Genomic DNA, 22,474 nt, shown 5'->3' on the forward strand with positions numbered 1-22,474 from the left:
GTAAATACAAACCCGCCCAGCTCATAAAATCTGATGCATTAGAGACCTACTTATATATTAATGCCCAGTTAGTTCTGTATTTGTTTGCATGCATTACTGTTACTTATAGGCTACTTTAATGAGGTATATTACATTGTAGTGTTGTAACTTTTGCTTAAATATCTATTTCTTCCACAAATCTTGAGAACAGCCTATAAATGCATGGGACAATCAGTGTGTGTGTGTGTGTGTGTGTGTGTGTTTGTGTGTGTGTTGTGTCCTTCAGAACACGCCCCTTAGAATAAAGCTTCTCTTCAAACTTCGCTCAGTCAGTCAAAGAATTGTATTGTCGGCACCCACTGCAAACTCACGGGTGAGTAAGCCTTCGTGCATTCATGTTCACTCTAGAAATATTTAACTGCTTCATTATGTTGAGCAGTTCTTTTTCTTAGGCTAGGTTTTGCAATCCTCAGCACAAGTCAGTCGATCATTTCTTTGAAGTCATTTGCAGTTAATGGCATTTGTTTTGTCAGAGCCTTCATTTGGCATTGACTCAACCAGAGGAGGGGACTTGAATATACTGCAGAGTGAGTTCATATGAGGACTATCAATTCAGTTGTAAAGGCTTCTGTTCTATATCTGCATATATGAAGGAGAGCTGGAAAGAACGTAACAGACATGATTTGCATTTCACTTGTGTTTTTGATGCGTGCATACAACAGAGTGAGAGACCATGACTGCAGAAACAGCCAGCAGGGCTCCTGCCAGAGACCCCGGGCCAGATAAAGAGATTCCTGAAGAAGGGGTTCAGCCCAGGGGGAAATGGGCCAACAACATGGAGTTCATACTCTCCATGGCTGGAGAAATCATTGGCCTTGGAAATGTTTGGCGTTTCCCCTATCTGTGCTACAAGAATGGAGGAGGTGAGGCGCTGCATGTGGGATTTTTTGCTGGCTGTGATATAGAATAAATGGCTGAAAATGTCAGAAAACATTTCAGAATATTCAATTTTAGCTTGATTCTTCTGTATAGATTCCAATCTCCAAAAGAAAACTGATGTTTTGCTGTGGTTCTTTTGTCACTATTCATGAAACTTTTGGGCCATTGAGATTTTTGAAGTAACGTGGAAAATTGCGTAATCTCACTTTAATTTCACTCACTCACAAATCATTCCTGTCAACCCATTTAGCTAGTTACATAATCAAGTGAGAAAACCTTTAGTATGTGGGGGGTTTGTGGCTTAATATGTGTTTATCTGTCAGTATGCGGCTTGCTAATATTTGTGGAGCTCCTGACTCTTCTTTATTTGCAGGCGTCTTCTTCATCCCGTACTTTGTGTTCCTCTTCTTCTGTGGCATCCCTGTGTTCTTCCTGGAGACGGCGTTGGGCCAGTACACCAGTGAGGGCGGGGTGACCGCCTGGAGGAAGATATGCCCCATGTTCGAGGGTAAAAACGAGACTCAGATAGATTCTTGCATAACTTGAATTAATCAGTTAACATGCAGGAAATGCATGTTTTTCATTGTGCTTTCTTCATTGTTATTGGAAAAAATATAGCCGTTTGCATGCTGGTATATACTAAAGATATCTCAATTTTTCAATGCTTCTCCTGAAAACAAAATGACCACATTAGCCTTTTTGAATATTCTAGACTTTAACCTTTGAAAGCTAGTTTTTAAATTTGATGCAGCATTTTTTACTACCTCCACAAAAGTTCAGGAGCAGTCAACCCTCAACAATAGCTGCCTTGTGCATTCGCTGTCAAGCTTGTTTTCCCAATTATCTAAATTTCAAACAAGTTCTAAAACAGGGACAGGAAATACATTAAAATAAATAGTGGAAGGGAACTTTTCATTGATTGTGGATTGTTCATATCAAATGCGTCCAATGTTAAACCAAAAATGAAATAACAGTAAGAACATAAGGAACATATGTACGTATAAACTGAGGAGCTGTAACTGTTGCATAATACAGACGAAGACAGCCGCCAGAATCTTTCACAAAGTGCGAAAACTCAATGTGTCCTGCAGGGGTGGGGATTGCGTCCCAAGTGATTGTGGTCTATCTGAACATCTACTACATCGTGGTGTTGGCCTGGGCTATCTTCTACCTGGTTTTCTCCTTCTACAGCCCGCTGCCCTGGTCCACATGTGACAACTGGTGGAACACTGGTGAGGCATGTTTTATGACAAATCAACGCTGGCTTGTTTAGAGACGTTTTTATTTGATTAGCAGTGCGCTTATTGCTTTCTCGTAGACTTCAGAGGAAGCACAAGAGGAATTCTCCTACACATTTTGAAATGTGCAAGATCCAACTCACCTTCATCTCTCTTTTCTCATCCTCTTAGACTCATGTCAAACTCACTTTAGCGCCTTTGCCAACCCCCATCTGTTTCACCCTGAATCCAACTGGTCATTCCTAAACAACATCAGCTCACCTGACTACTATGAGAACCTCACTTACATGTAAGTCGCATGTTTATTATCAAGCTGTACCAGGAACTATCACATCTTACAATTTTGTGACACACATATGAATGCATAGCGGGAATTCATCATATTGATGTGATACATGAAAAGAATGATAAGAAATATGGCATTAGTCTTGGTCTCTATAGATGCAACAGCTTTGGGAAACACCTATGCTTTTATGTGTTCAGAGCAGGAGGTTCTTACATCTGTTACTGTGATAAAAACTATTAATTGCTGCCTTGGGACAGTTTGGGGGTGAAAAGTACACCCAGTAAATCTAAATGCCTTGTCAGGTCTTTGTTTAATAGTGGTTGAAAAAACAAGTGGGGTGTCAATGTCATATTCAAATAATAGTTCGATATTTTGGGAAATAAGCTTATTTGCTTTTTAGATACCACTCTCATATGGTAAATGTGAAGCTACAGCCAGCAGCTGGTTAGCTTAGCTTAGAATAAAGACTGGAAACAGGAGGAAACAGCTAGCTTGGCTCTGTCTGAACGTAACAAATCCCCATACTAGCACCTCTAAAGCTCACTAATTGACACATTATATTATGTTTGTTTAATCTGCACGAAAAAACTATGTTGATGTTATCGTATTGCAGATATATCAGTATCAGTGTATATCGGCCAATAAGTTAAAAAAATTGCAGTACAGAAATACCAAACTAGGTTGGTTGTGTGCCAGACTATTTCTTCAGCAGAGTGGTATTGATCTTCTCGTCTGTCTGCAAGAAAGTGAATAATAATGATTAAAAAACCAGAGATAGTTAGATACCTTTAAACATTATTGATTACTTATTTGTGTGATAGCGTTTAGAAAATTAGAACTGTATTGAAAAGAACTTGACTGATTATCCAAAGCTAAAACAATGGCTAAGCATTGTTTAGAATTATCATTTGATTTAAACTTACTTCACTTACTTGCCTGTACTTTTTTTATATTTCCAGAATTGAAACTGACCCTCTCCTGATGACCAAGTCACCGGAAGAGGAGTTCTGGACGTGAGAAACACTCACAAACTTATCTTCTTAAAACATGAAAAAAGCTTTGACAGTAATATCATCCTCCACAGTGTGCTTGTCCTTGGGTGGAACATTCCTCAGCAATAACTTTACTCTTGGGGTTGCATGAATGTGATGTTGATGGTGAATCAAAAAAAGGTGAACCAAGGCCACCCAAACACATCAGGGAAAATGGCCAGTTACATTAAAAGTAGTTTTCCTCCCTATTTTTTTTCTAATTTTTGAATATTTTCAGACATGGCTGCTGCTCTTCACATGATAATCTCCTGATTTGGTGTGAGAACAGATATTGGGAAATCACTCAGTTACATACAGCTACGCTGCATGATGAGAACAATATGTGCTCTTTTCCCTGCAGCTTTTATAATATAAACTGAAGCCGTCCAAAATAAACTAAGATTTAAACATCAGTATTTATGATGCAGATGTTTGGCTCTTTTTGCTGTATTTGAATTTGATTCCACTGTCATAGACACACTAAAAGGAAATAAGACTGTCAATGCATTCTTCTCATGCTGTTAAGCTGTGTCCATTAGCAGTGGGAGAAAGCTTTTGAAAGAAGAAACAAAATGTGTTTGTATGCATTACACATATGTAGATCCATCATTCTGCATGTAATTTGCAGAGGATGCAGTTGTATATTTGTGTTTACATGTCTGATCTCTTTCCCACAGTAACCGTGTGTTAAGAATGTCAAATGACATGTCCCTGGGTAAGGTGCACTGGGACCTGACTCTATGTCTCGTGGTTGCCTGGGTTATATGTTACTTCTGCATCTGGAAGGGAATTAGATCCACAGGAAAGGCAAGTTCTGCTTTAGCATACATATAGAGTACTGTCTCTGATATTAGGTTGAACACACACACTAAATCTTGCTCGCCTATAGACTTCAGAGGATATATGATTCCCCTAAACCTTTTCACATTTTGAAGTGTGCACCATCCAACTCACCTTTGTCTCTCTTTCCTCAACCTCTCAGATTTCTGTCACAGTTGCTTTAGCATTTTTGCCAAACCCCATTTGTTTTGCTAGATTATGAGTGCTCAGCTCTATGGAGTGTTGTTCTGCAGCATGCCGATGTTTTTGAAATTAACTCAGATATACCCACTGTACGCTACCTGCTCAGCACCAAACGGCAGACAGACAAGGTAGCGACTAACTAGTTAGCATAGTGGAGCATTTATCAGCTAAAGAGCCAGATATTTCCCTCAGGAGTTAGTGGAGAGCAAATACAGAGCTAAAAGGACAGTGAATACTGGACTTACAGTCTCCAAGTGGCCAAAAACACGACTACTAATGAATGCTAATGTTGCTCCATGTCTGCTGGATGTCTAAAAAGACAACTGTTTGCTAACACATTTATCAGCTTTATAAAGTGTTAATAAGTGACCCACTTTAAAGTAAAGAGTGAGTGGTTGTGTGTACATATGAAATCATAACCTACCTGTGTGTATGCATTTTTGTGTTTGTAGGTAGTGTACTTCACTGCTACATTCCCCTACCTGATGCTGTTCATCCTCTTCATCCGTGGAGTGACACTCCCAGGAGCCGCAGAGGGACTGAAATATTACCTCTTACCTGACTTAAGCAAGCTTGCTGAACCAGATGTAAGAACTCACTGTCATAATCAACTGTTCTTGTAACAGTGTTTGCTTTTGAAATACAACATTACACACACAATGCACAGTACAGCCATTTTGCTGCCATCTCAAATTCTGTATGTGGGTCTGAAGTAAACACATGCAGAAAGAGTCAAAGCTCTGTCATTAGAACTCAGAGCATTGGTGTCATAACCAACCAGAAAATCTACTTCTGTTAGATTGCTCTGTCTTCCAACAGGATGAATACAGTGACCTGTTATTCTATCCCCCCCCTCTCTTTGCCTTGACTTTTGTTTCCGGTCCCAAGACAGAGTCTTAACAAGAAAAGCAAACCAAGATTTTCATTGCAAAGTTTGTCAAAGAAGCTTCCCCCTCAAGTGCACAGTAACAGCATCACACAGGAGTAAAAACAGTGCTCTGGGGAATTTCTCACACATTTTGAGGGTATATTTACCTCGGTTATAAAAAGTCAATATAATAATTTTACATGAATTTTTTTAGACTTATTATGGTTGATGTTGCACAAAGATCAGGAAGGGGCTCCTTAATATTTGCTTTTGGCAGTTGTTTCTTTTCCAGTCTTTGTCTATTTGACTGGATTCCTGTGTTCCTATCTTATTTGGATGCATCATGCAACTCAACTGAAGTATCTGATCATCTCACTTTTTCCTGTTAGAGTTAGAAGAAAATGTGTGGCTGCCCCTGTAAGAACCCAAAAAAAGGCAGCTACTCATACAGCTCTGAACCATCTTGGGAATCTCAGTATGTAATCATGGAAGGAAGCAAAGGGAAAAGATGTGAGAATATTATTTGGAGTAATGTTGAAAGTCGGTGAAAGCAGTTATGGGTCAGAGAGTTATCCAATGCCAGCTGAGTTATGCAATGTTAGATGCTCTTGAAAACAGATCTGTTTCTAATGAGTCTTGCTTTAGCATGCAAGTGTCTTGTAAGTGCTTTTGTTCGAACCACAGAGGAAATCGTAGTTCTGGCCTGCATCTGGGGTCTGTTTAATGTGTGAATGTCTCCTTTTGTCCATGTGTCAGAGTGCGTGTGTGAATCTGTATGCAGTGCAGCCAAGAGGACTTCAAAATAAAACCCCTGCTTCTAAGGACACAACAGTTTCCTTATTGTCCAGTGTCAGATGTGAAGATCCTTTGCCACAGACTTAAGCCTCCATTTCTGACCCGAGGCTGGGAATAAATCAGGCCCACTATGGGGCCACAGTAGGGGCCTGTATATTGCTGTGGAACCTTGCCAACTCTATCTTTTAGTGTGTAAGACTCACAGCGCTGTGGTGCCTCTTAATGTAGACCAGATGCTGTTAGAACGAGAGACAGACGTTCTTGTGAACAAACCCGCTTACACCCCCAAAAATCAAAGCAGACAAATACAAAAGCACACGTGGTCAACAACTCATGTAGTGAATGCAGTACTGCCGAAAACAAAAAAGAGGAAGATGCAAATTTTGTATGTCTGCATAATATACATGTCAACACACAATCACAGAAATAGTATCACTATTGATGCTCGCATAAACCAAAGCTGTTTGTTATTGTACAGTCCTAGTTTATTGTCTTGACAAATGTTTTTTCATTGCTCTGTAAGGAAAGAAGTTGATGGAATGCATATGTTCTGCTTTATTTTAACAGTGTCAACTGTTAAGGTCCCTCTCAATGTTTAAAGTCAATCTCTTACCCACTCTAGGTATGGCGTGACGCAGGGACCCAGGTGTTCTTCTCCTACGCCGTGTGTCAGGGAGTACTGACCGCTCTGGGAAGCTACAACAAATACAACAACAATTGCTACAGGTCAGTGTCCTTACACTCTCAGTACATCATCAAATTTACAGTTTTACATTCATGTGCTCTATGACAGTGCAGGCTTTTGTTCTTGGTATGTTGTAGGGATTGCTTGGCACTATGTTGCCTGAACAGTGTCACCAGTATCTTTGCTGGTTTTGCTGTGTTCTCAGTGCTGGGATTCATGTCTCATGAACTGGGAATACCGATGACTGAAGTTGCTACTGCTGGTGAGTTAATTCCTCCCTTTTCAACATCTGCATGCTTTATTTGACTGTTTTCACTGTCAACTTCATTTAATAAATGTCCATATTGAAATATCTCAAAACAGTTGTATATATTTTTTTATGCATTGTTGGTTGCAACAACCAAGAATGTCCACAAGATGGCATTTTAAGTTCACATACAGTTAAAATATTTTTACTTGAAAGTTTCTTTGTTGTGGCCAGTGGCATTCCTAAGGTCTTGTTTTTAATATTTTATGCAAGAAAAGTGCTATGCAAACAAATTTATTAAACTTATGTTATCAATAGTTGTGTTAAAACAGTGGTTTCCAACCAGGGATCAGAACCCCTTAAAGGGTCACAAGAAAAATCTGAGATGAATATAGGGATTCTCTTCCACAAAAATATATTGTTCCCACTGTTCTATAATTATTTTCTTTTTTCTTGTGAAATGCTGGATTCTTCCACCTCTTCAGGTTTCTAAACATCCTTCAAATGAAACAATAGGAGTAGTTAAAAAAATAATATTAAGCCCAACTGTCCACAACTCATATCCTTACTAAGGCTATAAACCTTTATGAGAGGTTCAGAAGTCATTTTAAGGGGTCACAAGCCAGAAAGGTTGGGAACTACTGCGTTAAAGGACTATAATTTCCTGGTCTTGAAGATAGCAGCACAATATCATGTTAATAGAATGAATTCATGTGGTTTCTACAGGTCCTGGTCTGGCCTTTATAGCCTATCCAAAGGCTCTGTCGTTGCTGCCTGGCTCTTCCTTTTGGGCTGTGCTCTTCTTCCTCATGCTCCTTCTCTTGGGCCTAGACAGTCAGGTATTGCCAATGCATCAATATACAGTGTTTCAGCATCATAATGTATTTTCAAACAAGCTAATCTGTTTCTCTTCTGTCCTCACAGTTTGTGTGTGTGGAGAGCCTGGCCACAGCCCTCACAGACCTATTCCCACGTCACCTGAGGAGGCCGAGTGCCAGAGAGTTACTGACCCTGGTCATCGCTGCTGTCTGTTTTCTACTGGGGCTACCACTCGTCACTGAGGTAAGCAGCAGGAAGAGTAAGAGGACGTTAGATGGAAAATGCTACATGCAAAGATAAGATGCTGTAAAAGAACATCTGATAATTATAATAATCATTTGGCTGTTCAGTGGTGAAGATCAGCTTAACTGTCAGGTGACAACAGGTAGATGTCCATATGCAGTGCTGTGGATAGATAGCAGATCTATATACTATGTTAGTTGAGTAAGATGTCTGGACAACTATTGGATGGACGGTTGTGAAATTTGGTTCTTCACTGGAAGAATTCTAAGAACTTCGGTTATCCCTTAGCTTTTCTTTAGCACCACAATCAGGTCAACATTTGAATGTGTTTTATGCGTTGGTTCATGACCAAAGACCTTTAAATCAGCAGCTATACTTTTTGTTCAGTGCTAATTAGCTTGTTATGTTAGCATGCTAGCACACTAAACTAAGATGGTGAACTTGGTAAACATTTACCTGCTGAACATCAGCATGTTAGCATGCTGACATTAGCATTTAGCTCAAAGTCTATGCACAGCCTCACAAAACTGCTAGCATGGCTGTAAACCTAGTCTTGTTATCTAACAAACTAACTCCATTAACTTCAGTCTATTTTTGCAGAGGTTAGCATCACCTGATATTCAGTAGATCTTTATTAACACATTTAAATCAATCAGCTGCTATACTTTGTATTTAATGATAATTAGCAAATGTTAGCATGCAACACTAATATGGTGAATATGGTAAACATATACCGGCTAAACATTATCCACATGTTAGCATTGTAATTATCAGCATGTTAGCATTTAGCTAAAATCCTACAGCATGCCCAGCCTCACAGAACTGCTAGCATGGCTGTAAACTTAGTCTTGTTAACACAAAACACATATACATTTTTTTTATACCAAATGAGAATCAGCACTAATTGCTCAAACAAAGAATAACCTTGCTGTTTGTTTAGATTTATACATACATATATATTTATTTATATTTAAAAGGGGGGCAAGTAAATATATATTGTGTACACCAGTAATTAAAGGGTTTAATTTCATGATTTATCGGAATGAATGTCATGCTCTGCTATGGGGCCACTGAGTCACAGGAAATTGTTGTATAGGGAAGGATATAGTCAGGTAGAAAAACATAGCTATTCCTTCCTTCTGACAGATAATCTCTTCCTGCCTGCCATGACTTTTTTTGTCTTGTATGATTTTTTTCTGCTCATGTTTCAGGGAGGGATAGTCCTCTTTCAGCTGATTGACACCTACGGTCCCAGTGGAACCAGTCTCCTCATTATTGCCTGCTTTGAGACCATTGTCATTGCCTGGGTGTACGGTAAGTCACGCCACTGGCTGTTATCACTGCACTACATGATGCATTTTTATTATTATTATGCACTGCATGCAACAGTGAACTACTGCTGCACTGTCTGTCAACACAAAAGTGATTTACTAAGTAAAAGTTTATGAAAATGTGTTTCTTTTAAATATCAGAAGCCTTTTGCTTTTAGGTATACAAGTTTTGCTATCTACACAATATCAACATCATCAGTAGTGCACTACATTCACAGTATCTACCAAAAGGAACCTCATTATATTTCTCGAGTTTATGTCATCCCGACAGCAGCATTTGTTTCATCAGTGTAATCAACTTACTGCATCGGTATAGTCTTATCTGTAAGAAACCAGCTTGTGATGATAACAAGTCTGAGATCCACGTTAATTTTATTTTTATCCTGAGTTACACAAAAAGAGCTCTACCAACAAAACAAAAAAGGACATTTTGATGAGATTAAAAAGATAACAAGATTATGTGTTAATTTTTATTTTAGAGTATATAGAGTGAGTTTCTCTTAACAGCACATATTCCACCCATTACTTTGCATATGCACCACATATATTGTGGATAAACTCCTTCTAAGGGTATGGAGTGTTAGTGCTAGTCACATAGAATCCAGGTATTAACTTTAAATAAAGTGGGCTTGCTCTGTGTGCACATTTGTTATTATGCCTCTGTGCCTGCGATAGCCGTGGCTGGAGGCAAGGTCAAAGGTCAAGGTCACTGTGACCTCACAAAACACGTTTTTGGTCATAACTCAAGAATTGATGACCGTATTTCACAGTTGGTCAGACAATTGGTGACACTTTTGACTCAAAGGTCAAAGGTCACTGTGACCTCAAAATGATTTTGACAAACATGTTTTTTGCCATAACACAAGAATTGATGCGGTATTTATGACAAAATTTCACACAGATAGACAACAACAGTTTAATGAGATAACTTTTACCCAAAAGGTCAAAGGTCAAATTTCATTGTGACTTCATAATGTCCTGAAAAAATACCATAACTCAGGAACAGAAGAGGAGATTGTGACCATATTTCACAGTTGGTCGTACACTGAATAGGTGACACTTTTGACTTAAAGGTCAAAGGTCATTGCGACCTTAAAATAGGTTTTTAGCCACAATTTAAGAATGAATTGGGCGATTCCAGATTTCACACACATGTTGACTGGGACGATACAATGAATAAACAATAACTAGCACAGTATGGGCTTTCCTCCATCTCGTCCATTCTGCTATTCACTTCCATCGGTATCATGTTACTGCAAACAACGTATTGGAGTGCGCCTAGCTAATAATGATCCTGTGACGTGAGTGACTGAGTTTCACCTACAACTTATAGAGAGGCTTTGCATCTAAAAATGCCAGGAGAAAACAAAAGCACCACATTTTCTGTAGTATACTCTATAAGAATCAATCTTTACATGGTAATCAAGTACACGTGTACCTATTTAGCCAATACATCTATGATAATCCCTCATTAATCAGTTCAACAATGTATATTCAGTGGAATCATACATATGTATCATCAATATAGTAATAACCAGTTTGATACTCCTAACAACCTTGATGTTTACAGGAGATTACAGAGATTATCCAGCCATTGTACATTTAGTACATAACAATTATAGTACAGATCACCTGTTAAATAGTGTCTCTCTTCCTTTTTGTTTGATTCTAAGGACCGTACTTTAGGGACTAACAGAGAATAATCAATAGAACATGAGGTATGTCTCTCTGTGTTTTCATCACCATCATTCATTTAATAACTCAGCTGACACTCTGTCAAAGAAACGAACAGTCCTTCTCTCTTCTTCCATTTCCATACCCCAGTCTTCCTCTGCCATCATTTTGGATAAATCTTCTGAGCTCTCACCACTTCCCACACCTTCATTATCAGCAGCATTACTGGCTAAATTACAACGTGGGTGGAGAGTTCTCCTCTGTTCTCATATTTGTCTTTACGTCTCATCTCTCAATATATATATATATATATATATATATATATATATATATATATATATATATATATATATATATATATATATATATATATATATATATATATATATTGCATATATTGCATATATTGCATATACATATTCCATTTCTGTCACTCTGAAAAATGCATTTCCATTTCCAAAAAACTTGCTCTTTGGAATTAGGGTCCTGCTACACATCTTCTACTGCAAACTGACGCAGAGTGAGATATCGATTGCTTTCTGCAGCTGCTTCCTCTCCCCAGTTTGAAGAGGCAAAGAGGCCGAACGAATGGTTAAAAAACTCAGAGTGAGTCTGTGTTATGTGTGGAGAAGCTTCCTCACCCAAATTTAAATGAGGCCACTCACTTTCCTTCTCCACGTAGATGTAGTTAAGTTTCAGGGTTGATTGCTGTATCATTTATGTAGCTGTCTCTGCTTTCCTAAATAGGTTAGACAACTTATTATGTCATTGTGCATTTGCAAAAAATCAATCTGTGGATGTTGTTCTATCAGCCAGGTCATGTACTTGACCAATCTCATATCAGTTTCCTCCAGTTTTTTCTCCCCTTCTTTCTATAGTTCCTCTCGTCTCCTCCTCTCTTTGGCAGCTCAAGGTGAGCAGCTTTCTCATCTCCATCTCATTTCTCCTCCTCCACTCCTCCTTAGCTCATGACTGGCGTCTCTCCAGTCTTTCTTTCCTCCTCATTTGAACCACCTGAATTTTACTGAGATTTAACTTGAGTTTAATTTCCCTGGATACATGCTTTTTGTTGGTTTGGAGGCTGTTCTTCCTCCTCTTCCCTCCATCTTTACTAATTGTTCACTTATTCTCCATTCTCCAAACATCACATTACATGTTTCCCAACAATAAATCAGATGACACATCCAAACAACAGTTACATTTATATTATGTATATTAGACTGAATATAGATTAGATTAGATTGTGTTACTAATGCTGTATTTCTAAATTCATTGCTGCAATTAAGATTCTTTAAGAAAATGGGACTGTATTATTCTTTGAATATACTTCTGTATGCTGAGTATTTAGGATGTGCACAGAACCAACCCAGTGTTTCCAAGTTTTACAGAGCTTTTAAATTAGATACACAAAGTTTCAATACTTCATTCAAGAAAAGAATAAACAGGAGATGTAAATATATTTTACATTGTTTAAAAAAGTGTCATCTAAGGTTTTAAACATAATTTTGATAAAAACGTTGACTTTCATACAGTGGTGCAAGAGGAAAAAAAAATTAAAAATCAAGATCAAAAGTAGCAGTAACACACTCTAAAGTTAAATTTTACTTTTAGTACTTTTACAGTATTAGCAATAATATGTACTTAAAGTATCAAAAGTAAAAGTACATATTATGGATCATTATTATTGATGTATTAATATGTAAGCTGTACTCTCATGTTGAAGTTGGTCGAGGTGGAGCTAATTTTAACTACTTTGTATAATGTTGGGTATTTTAATCTATTACAATGCATCATATTTTATGAATTGATCACGTTTTGTATGTAAAAACTAACTATAGCTGTTAAATAAATGTAGTCAACTTTAAAGTAAAGGTAGTGGAGTAGAAGTATTAAGTAGCATAAAATGCAAATACTTAAGTAAAGTACAAGTATTTAAAATATTTACTTAGTTACTTTCCACTACTGGTCAAAGAACCATCTACTTATAGACGAGTTTGGGGGGGGGGGTGGCTTCACCATCTCATTGTGTTTTCAGTTGAGGGCCCCATGTGTTTGGGAGTGTTCCCTATAAAAACAGAACCATTTTGCTCCCTTTGATTGACTAACACCTCCCATCCATGACTTTGCAGGTGCAGACCGTTTCTACGACAACATTGAGGACATGATCGGGTACCCACCATTCCCCATACTGAAGTACTGTTGGATGTTCGTCACGCCACTCATCTGTGGAGTGAGATACTCACACCTGCATCACATCTCTCTTACTTGATTCTTCTACTATGTGTCTCTTTCTTTCTTACACACTGGCTCTCTGCTTTCATGTCTATTTCCTCTCATGTGTATTCATAATTTCCTATTACTATTACTTCTGCACAAAGATCTTTTCTTCCCTTCATCACCTCTTTTCTTTGCTTCTTCCTGTTTCCCTCTCTCTTGGCCTTTCATCTTTGATTGAGTGTTTCATATATTTTCATTTTGCCACATCAGTAATTATGCTTGAGCTCACCTATGGGAATGATGAGGAGAGACTGCTGCCTTTACCTGAAAATGTCGACTCATCTTTTTTAAAACACACTTCACTGCAGATGTGATCAGTACAAGATCAGAAAGTACCGTAGGCATATTAATTCTTAACGGGAGTCAGTAAGTCAAGTTAAAGGAACATACTGGTTTTTTTGTATGTTTAAGCCGCACAAATCACCTAGAAACATAACAGCAGTTTTTTAATTTATTTTATGCATCGCAGTTGTGTATTAGTGTGTAGTTATAGTTGAAAGATCATTTTGAAACTTATTCCCAATTGACATGTTCAATGCACTGAAGCTCTGATATCCAAGACTTTAAGTTGCAGAAATTAATATTTTTATACTGTGAAAGGTGTTGCTCATAGTGATGAACCCACAAAGAATTATCACCCGACTCTGTTGTTCCCCTCAACTCTACGGAGTGTTTTAGCGTCTTTAAGCTCATTGTTTTGGTTTTCTTCAGCTTAACTTTTTTGGTTCACTCTCTCTGCTCTCATCAACCTTGTTTTTGGAAAAAAAGCTCTAATAAACCCACTGTGGCCACAGATATTTCCTTTTGTTGATGGAGACCAAAACAGAGCTAACAGGAGAGTAAAAGAAGTTAAATTCGCCAGGGGACCAGAAACTCAACCCCAAATAATTCCTAATGTTGCACTATGTCTGCTGGATGTGTATATAGGTAACTGTTTGCTAACGTCTTTGCTAACGTCTTTGCTAACGTCTTTGCTAATGTTCGCCACATCAACTGCACAAGGTGCCAATATTGTGTTTACAGCTTCTTGTGCTACCCCAAGTGGCAAAACAATCATTTAATGCAGGATTAAATGTTCCACAAAAGCTGTTTATTTTCTGACAACATATTTTGGGAACTCGTTGCTGTATAGCATTTAAAACATGAAAAAAACACTGGTACTGTTCTTAAATTAACACAACCACATCAACAAATTAGGAGAAAGTGATATAATGTCAAGTTATATAATAATATGACAGAAGCTACAGCTACACTTCTGCAAGTGGGAGAATAGTTCAGCATTTGTGTGTGCCTATTTACCTAGTTGAAAATATATTTAAAATATATATATATAATTTCTTCACCATTTGATTTGATGCAGAGAATTTGATCTTATTCACTCACCACAACGCGAAGCCCTCTAACTTGACCATATCCTGTCCCCTAGCTCACACTGCTGTATAACCTGACACAAACACATTCTCTGGAGGTGTATGGTTATGTACCCGGCACCTGGGGCACCACTGTGGGCTCTCTACTTGTCCTCACTCCACTGATGTGCATCCCAGCATTCATTTTCATCACACTGTGTAAGGTGAGTGAATTCAAAAGTTGTATTTTCAAATATAAGTTAATATATTTTTTCTCAGCACTTAACTTTTATACTGTGTTGGGTGCATGACTATGTTTCATAACATTCCGTTTTAATTTCCCTCCTAACAATCAGAATCCCACAAATATGATTGCACCATCCAGTGATCTGCGTCAGGCTCGACCAGACAAGCCAGTTCTCACTATGTGTAAACACGTCATCTTTAAGGCTCAGAGGCAGCCAAACAGGAGTGTGGACAAAAGAAACGACAAGATGATGATGGAGGAACATAACAGGGTTTGATGGTCACTGATGACACTTACAGACCTGCCGCAAATGATGGCGCATAGATAGTCTCATTGAACTGTACAACTCTGTGACAGCAAAAATACAATTTATTAATCATATGTAAAGTTTTATAAATGTTTACACATTCCATGAGTATTCAGGGAGATCCTGTTGTGTTTTTTAATTGTCTTCAAAAAGTACTTCATCCATTTCACATGGCACTCCTACAATACTGCTGGACACAAGGTGGGCAGTTTAGAATCAGAATCGATGCATCAGAACCAAAGATATTATCTTTTTTGTTTCATGTATTCTTCCTTGTGCAAACCTGGTGCCTACATTACCTACAATGCAAGACGAACGCCAACAGTTTGGTCAGAGATGCGGGTGTGTTATACTAGTATATGTTATCAGATATGTTATTAAATTATATGTGTTTATACCTAGTGCAGACATTGGTGATAAACTTTATGAATCTCATTAAAAGTATTAGTATGCTAAATATCCTGGTGCAGTGTATCTCCTTTGATTCTGTTCATATTGATTTGTGACCAGAGAGGACAAACATTCAATACAAGTTCAGGATGATCAGCTCGTCAGTTCAGTGAGCATTCTGCAAATCTCATGCTTCCTGTCTGTAGCAAGAAAAGATATATATTCCACAGGTCTGTGTGTCTTCCTACTTCCTAAAAAAGATCTTTGTACACTCCTGTACACAACAGGCTGTGTGTACGTGTGATGTCACAGGATATTGGATAGGTGAACATGAACTTGATCCATCATAATGCCAAGTTCAGTCATCTGTGTAATCCAAACCGGCATTCAATTAACAGACAATTCCGCCCAGTTGCCTTCCTCCTCTCCTCACCCCCGACTGCCTCCACTCCACCCCCGATGACACAGAATGACCCTCAGTCCTGAAAAAGTATGGCCTTGAAAGCTCAAAAGCCCACCAAAATGCGTCTTAAAATTGACATTGGTTTACTTTTTTTTTCTTTATGAGAAGACAAAAAGTGGAAACTATAAGAGATGCAATGGCAGTTTAATGTTCCTCAAGTGATAGAAAACTGTGGTAGGAATTTGTAAATTCATGCCCCCATTTCGTACACTGATGGCTCTTAAATTAGAAGCTGCAGGTTGCCTGATGGTGGATAAAGAACTTTAGGTTTTCACAAATGGTGCAACACTTCCAGTATTTATAATTAGTGTACCCATCAGCCTTTACATAACCAGCCACTAACCAGCTGCAGCAGAGAGCCAGAGTTACTGTAATGGAAAACCCCAACCATTGGCATGGGTACTAACAATTGACAATATATTGTCAATGTTGTCAATGTTCTGTTATACAAATACAAAGTGCAACCAAGTGCACAAAATAAAGCCAGTAGGATGTTATCAGCTGTCATGGAAATAGCATTATATGTCTTTTTATGTGAAGGATCAAAAAAGTAATGAATAAATAAATGTAGGTTTTTTTAAGCACATTAATTTTCTACACACTTAAAGTCACTGGGTTAAAAACAACATACATACAAACGCAGTACTGGGTTAACCTTACCCAGAATCAATGGCTTGTTTTGACAACAAGCTCAAGTTTTACCATAAAATTCTCACAAATGTATTGTTAGCTGTACAAAACAATGTGCATATGACATTCAAAACAGCAAAGGATACACATATTGTTGACAAACCTTAACAAATAATGACATGTATGTTTAAAAAGAGCTACAGTAGATTATAAGGATAATAATAATAAAACTTTATAGAGCACTTATCAAAACAAAGTACAAAGTCCTTCACAACAAGAAAAATAAAATACCACAGTGAATGATGAAATATGAAGAAATAAAATACATAAAATATACAAAAGCATAAATAAACAGCCAGTTCAGGTAAAATCAGGATATGCTTTCCGATAAAAATGTGTTTTGAGAAGAGACTTAAAAGAAGACACTGACTCAGACAACCTAATTTCTTTGGGCAAGTTGTTCCAGAGCCTCGGGGCCCTGATGGCAAAAGCTCTGTCCCCCTTAGTTTTCAACCTGGACTCAGGAACAGACAGAAGACCCCTGCCAGTTCAGTTATATTATATATATATTTGAGTTGAGCTGAAGAAAATTTATCGACATCCAGTTTTTTTTAGGCAGTCCTGCAGAGAACTCAGCGTACTAAGGTCAGTGGGCTTGACAGGGAGGTACAACTGTGTGTCATCAGCATAACAATGAAAAGAAATCCCATGTCTACGGATGACATCACCCAAGGGAAGCATGTGTAAGGAGAACAGTATTGGTCCCAGAAATGAACCTTGAGGCACACCATACTTGATATGGGAGAAGGATGACATGAAGTTATTAATGCTGACATAGAATTTCCTATTGGACAGATAAGATGAGAACCAGTCTAGTTCAGTGCCAGATATGCCCACCCAGTGCCTAAAAGAATGCCATGATCAATTGTGTCAAAGGTAGCACTTAAGCATTATAAAATTATAACAGTCTGGGCAAATAACGCAACAGTAATATAAAAAAATAACACAAAACAACCTGTTGTCTTAGATGGTTTTTTACCCATTGGCACTGAGTAAAGTTAACCCAGTATTATGTTGGTGCTATATTGATTCCAATTGGGTCAGTTTTGATCCAGTCATTTTTAGGGTGTACTTTTATCTTTTTGCTTTTACAGCCATTACGTATCCAACAATACCTTATAGTTGGTACTCAAGCAATTTAGCATTGTACATTGTGACATAACCCTGATGACATCACTATGATGTCACCAGGGTTATTTTCTCTGACTTTAGGAAGCTCCCTCCAGAGCCACAGAAGACATTATACAACTGTTTAAAAACAACACAAATAAGACAGGCAAACAATTAAGTGTGAATTAAAGATCAGATCAGAGGGGTAAAACATTCGCAGTTTGTCAACCACTCAGAATCTTTGGGCTTAGACTTGAAATCACCTGGCAAATCTGAGCATGCTGGGATGTCACATTGAGATAATTCTGCATGCATCATTAGTTCACTTAACTAATGAGCTGGGATCTTCTCCAAATGATAGCGTATTCCCTTTCCTCATTCTGTCTCATAAAAGGCAAAGAGAAAGAAACAGGAGCGATGCCAATCTGCTGGAGAGTAAATGAAGATAAGAAAAATGGGCTTGTAAAAAACTGAAAGGATATTTCACGATTTCTATTAAATTAAATGTGGGAGGAAGATTACAGATTGTAAATCCACTGTTGGCTTTTGTAAATAGGGAACCCAAAGTTTAAAAGTATACTCAAGTACATTCACTGAATGTATACTCAGTAAGCCTAAGAGAAACCAGAAATTTTATATTTCTATATATTTTTAAGTCACTTACTGTATTTTTTGTATTTTTTTTTATATATTATTACCATGTTTTCATGTCTTGCAATATACTTAATGCTGTGACAACCCTCTGCACAGGTTTCCCTAGTCCTTCCCTGCAGGAGCAAGAGAGGGTGGAGTATGGTAATCAGGGAGATTCGGCTCACCTGTACTCACTGCCTTACTCCTTTATGTGGACTGGTTGCAGTCTCTCTTGGTTTGGTTGCATTTGGTCTGTTTTATGTACATTTTTTACAACTCGCGTGTTGTCCTTCTTGTCCAACCTTGAGTGGGGTTGTGACAACACCGTGACTATCTCCCGTGCTGATAAACACATGGAAGTAAAAAGAGAAAGAAGGAAATATTCACCTAAATTAATCTGTGGACATCTTTGCACTCTCCCTCTAATATTTTCATGTGTAAATTGTAATAGCAGGATGTTTCTGGTTTGTCAGTTGTAACACCCTCCATGTGATTGTATCTCGTTTGTGCAAAAACTATGACTTCTTTCAAACTAAAAACATATCCGACCTGACTGAGCAAACAGCTTCTAGGCCCAGAAAACCCACAGCTGGTTTTGATGATGGTTATGCATTTAATATTTCAAATATTCAATATAACTGTGCACATTTTAACACGAAAATATGCATTAGGCATGAAATACTTTTACATTATACGATTATAGATTAATAAAAATAGTGGTAAACAATAATGGTTATTCTAAAGTGAGACCACCTAACATGGTTGCATCATATATATTTACTGTATGTGTGTAAAATCTACTCAGGGATGCTGCTGTCAGGCTCTGTCTCATCAATACAAGTTGTGGTTGTATAGGTATTACCCCCTTTTTGTTAAACGGTTTATAATATTGTATGAAAATCGTCTTTCTTTCTCCATCATCAGATGATAGGTTTTCTATGGGCAGTGTGATATTTTCATTGGCTCATTACTAGCAGGGGGGTGAATGCTAATTATCTTGTCAGGTAGTTATCGATGTCTTAACCAGATCTTTTAATTGTATATATAGTAGGCAATCTGATTAAAGGAAATTGAATGTTCAACATACTGTATGTATGCATTATCAGATGTAAAAGAGTCAGATAAGAGTCATTGCTAAAGATACTTTCCGTTTTTAGACAATTCTCTAAGTCATTCAAAGAAATTTCTTCACTTACCCCCGCTAAAATCAGGTCATAGGTTAAGGTCACTACCAGTTGGGTGACATTAAACCATTGCAGAAGAAGACGATGTAATTAAAAGGGTGCCAGTCAAAACTGAAAGAATGGAAAATTATGTGGAAAACATGATGGCAATATGGCATTTATGTTTGTTTCATGTATAGGTCACAGTATCCTTATTTGTCCACAGATACTGTATGTGATGTTTTGTCTTCTGCAATTTTTCATCTCCTCAGTTTAAGTGACATGATTCATATATGTCATTTATTTTTAAGTCTGTTTCGATCCATCAACTTTTCCACCTGAGCCAAGCGTAAACTTTTTTAGCAATATCTCAACTTTCTTTAGAACTTGAGGCATTTCCATTTTTTATGCACAAATTGAAAATGCACATACAAACAGTTGATAGAAACACACTTTTGTCTGTAACATTTCTTACTGAATACATGGCAGTGAATATCATTCTCAGCAGAACATGCATCACTCTGTGTTGCATTTATGGCTGTCAGTCCCTGCCTGTATATCTTCATCAATGTTTAATGGAGCTTCTGATTGTTTGCTGCGCTCAGCAACAATCCCCATGGGGCAAGAAGGAAGAATGTCTGACCTCATCGTTCAGTCGACCATTTGATCAAAATCACTAAGATGAAGGCAGCACTGAATGCATCACAGTAACAGATTGCAAATGTTCCACAGCACAGATTATATTTCTGCTTGATTGCTCCTTTAGGGCTTTTATGGTGACAATGTCTTGATGATATTTATTGTGGGGCACATTAAGGACAATGACTTTGCACATAACAAGGTCACAAGGATTTGTGACAGTTGCAATGATAAAACATGACTCAGGGATAATGGAAGGAAAGCAGAATGAAATGGAGAATGAGGTGGTTGATAGATCTCCAGGGAGGAATAGCACACACTGCAGTGGCGCCAATGAAACTCTATTGGATTCATGTATCAGGCAAACTCTAAATTAAGACATTTCAATGCCCTCTGTCACTTCTTGTATCTGATGTTCTCTCTCTTTCAGTTTTTCTTTCTATCAGCGATGGAACAATCTTCCTGTGTCTTGCAGTCATTTTCCCGTTTCTATGTATCTTTTCATCTCTTATCTACCCAGGCATTATTGCGAGATATCAACTTTTCCCATTTTCATCTCACCATCTTTTCATTCTGCCTTCCATCTCATATCTATACCTTTTTCCTCATTCTTTGCTGTGATTTCTCTGCCCCTGCCTCCCTCATCATCTTTCATCTTTTCACTCTTTCTCTCTCATTAACACAATCATGCTCTCTCTGATGTGCGCCTCGCCCCGCGTTTGTCCTTAACCTGTGGAAATTTATGCAACATGCATCATCCTACTGCATTACTGGAAGAAAATGTTGGTAATATTAGGCTCCTATCTACGCATGCCAGTCGCCTCTGGGTGTTCCTTGCTTTATAATAACCCCCGCATCGACTCACAGACCACGACACGTGCTGTGAATTATAGGAAGCTCACAAGGAGGCCTCAAAGGCAGCAATTTTTTTTCCGAACAGTGGCTCATTTCTGTTATTAAGGTTATTGTGGAATTTTTTTTTTCCAAAATAATGCAAATCTACCACTTTTATGATGTACTGACTCAGAATTCAAGTTGTAATGGTTGAAATTATTACTATTTGCATTTTCATTTTACCAAAAATATTGCGATAACTCCACAAGTTTTTGTCTGTATAGATTGTCGTACTGCTGCTCTGTTGAGCAATTTAAATGAGGCTTTATTACTCTATGAACAAGCTAAGAGTAGCCATGCTAGCGGCTCTGTGAGATTAGACTAATGTTAGCATGCTAACAAGCTCACAGTGACAATGCTAACATGCTGGTGGTTAGCAGGTATAACATTTGCCATGGTTACTATCTTATTTTAGCATGTTAGCTTGCTAATATTAATTAGCAAAAACACAATGTGCAGCTGAGGCTGATGGGAATGTCATTAGTTTTGCAGGTATTTGTTTGTAAACTAAAGCACTGGACAAACTAACATTTCAGCATGCTGGTGACACTAGAGGAATCACCAAAGTTATAAGGATGTACAGATATGTCTGTAAAACATTTTTTGCCAATGTTGAGATATTTCACTGGATACGTTCTTTAGGATTTTCTGCAACAAAATAACATCTGGATTTGCTGAGTCATTTATCTTATGTATGTATCATAATGCAATGCATCTCTCTAACTAATGTGATGAGGGAAATGCATCAAATATGTAGTCTTCCTCACTAGTAACAGGGTAGCTGCAAAGACCTTTCCCAAATTTGCCAACATCAACTTACAGCATTTATGTACTGTTGACAAAAAATAGAATATAGACACACCTAATCTGTCAAATATAATGAATCTACAGCAACTTAGGTTATTATTATAAATATTGAGAATTTACAGAATTTAACATTTTCTAAAACTGTGCGCGATTTATTTTGAATATGGTATATGAGCCATTACTGTCCTTTTTGAGGAATTGTTTGGATGTTGCTACAGGCACTCATTATGCAGTGACAGGACCAAAGCTTATGCATACAAATGACTGTGCTGTTAAAGTTTATCTCTGGGCATGCACACTCAGCAAATCTCAGAAGTATCCATACCAAGTTAAGCTGCTTACAAAGT

General features: G+C 37.8%; 1 protein-coding gene across 6 annotated transcripts; it reads left to right on the forward strand.

Moving 5' to 3' along the window:
• The first annotated feature begins 265 nt into the window (after positions 1-265).
• Positions 266-15,795, forward strand: LOC122871141 (sodium- and chloride-dependent GABA transporter 2-like). Of its 6 annotated transcripts, XR_006376801.1 has the most exons (18): positions 266-352; positions 513-566; positions 702-902; positions 1,292-1,426; positions 2,010-2,150; positions 2,328-2,445; positions 3,402-3,455; positions 4,151-4,280; positions 4,949-5,083; positions 6,782-6,885; positions 6,982-7,106; positions 7,818-7,930; positions 8,016-8,153; positions 9,365-9,467; positions 11,158-11,202; positions 11,641-11,764; positions 12,037-12,071; positions 13,288-13,388. XR_006376801.1 is itself a non-coding variant. In XM_044185850.1 (17 exons), exons 3-17 carry the CDS (start codon positions 713-715, stop codon positions 15,306-15,308), a joined length of 1,902 nt encoding a protein of 633 aa, XP_044041785.1. In that variant the 5' UTR covers positions 266-352; positions 513-566; positions 702-712; the 3' UTR covers positions 15,309-15,795. The 6 variants fall into 6 exon arrangements, 3 of the variants coding, with proteins under 3 accessions (XP_044041785.1, XP_044041787.1, XP_044041786.1); XR_006376799.1 differs by lacking the exons at positions 11,641-11,764; positions 12,037-12,071 and adding an exon at positions 14,862-14,902; XR_006376800.1 differs by having other exon boundaries at positions 11,641-12,071.
• Positions 15,796-22,474: the final 6,679 nt, after the last annotated feature.

Source organism: Siniperca chuatsi, linkage group LG23 (genome assembly GCF_020085105.1).
Source record: "Siniperca chuatsi isolate FFG_IHB_CAS linkage group LG23, ASM2008510v1, whole genome shotgun sequence".
NCBI lineage: Eukaryota > Metazoa > Chordata > Actinopteri > Centrarchiformes > Sinipercidae > Siniperca > Siniperca chuatsi.

What these genes read in the sequence shown, in the direction of transcription:
- LOC122871141 (XM_044185850.1), top strand. Translation starts at nt 713, where the DNA reads ATGACTGCAGAAACAGCCAGCAGGGCTCCTGCCAGAGACCCCGGGCCA. An exon ending in GTGCTACAAGAATGGAGGAG is followed by an intron (nt 903 to 1,291) that starts GTGAGGCGCTGC and finishes CTTTATTTGCAG; the next exon opens with GCGTCTTCTTCATCCCGTAC. An exon ending in TGTCATTGCCTGGGTGTACG is followed by an intron (nt 9,468 to 13,287) that starts GTAAGTCACGCC and finishes ATGACTTTGCAG; the next exon opens with GTGCAGACCGTTTCTACGAC.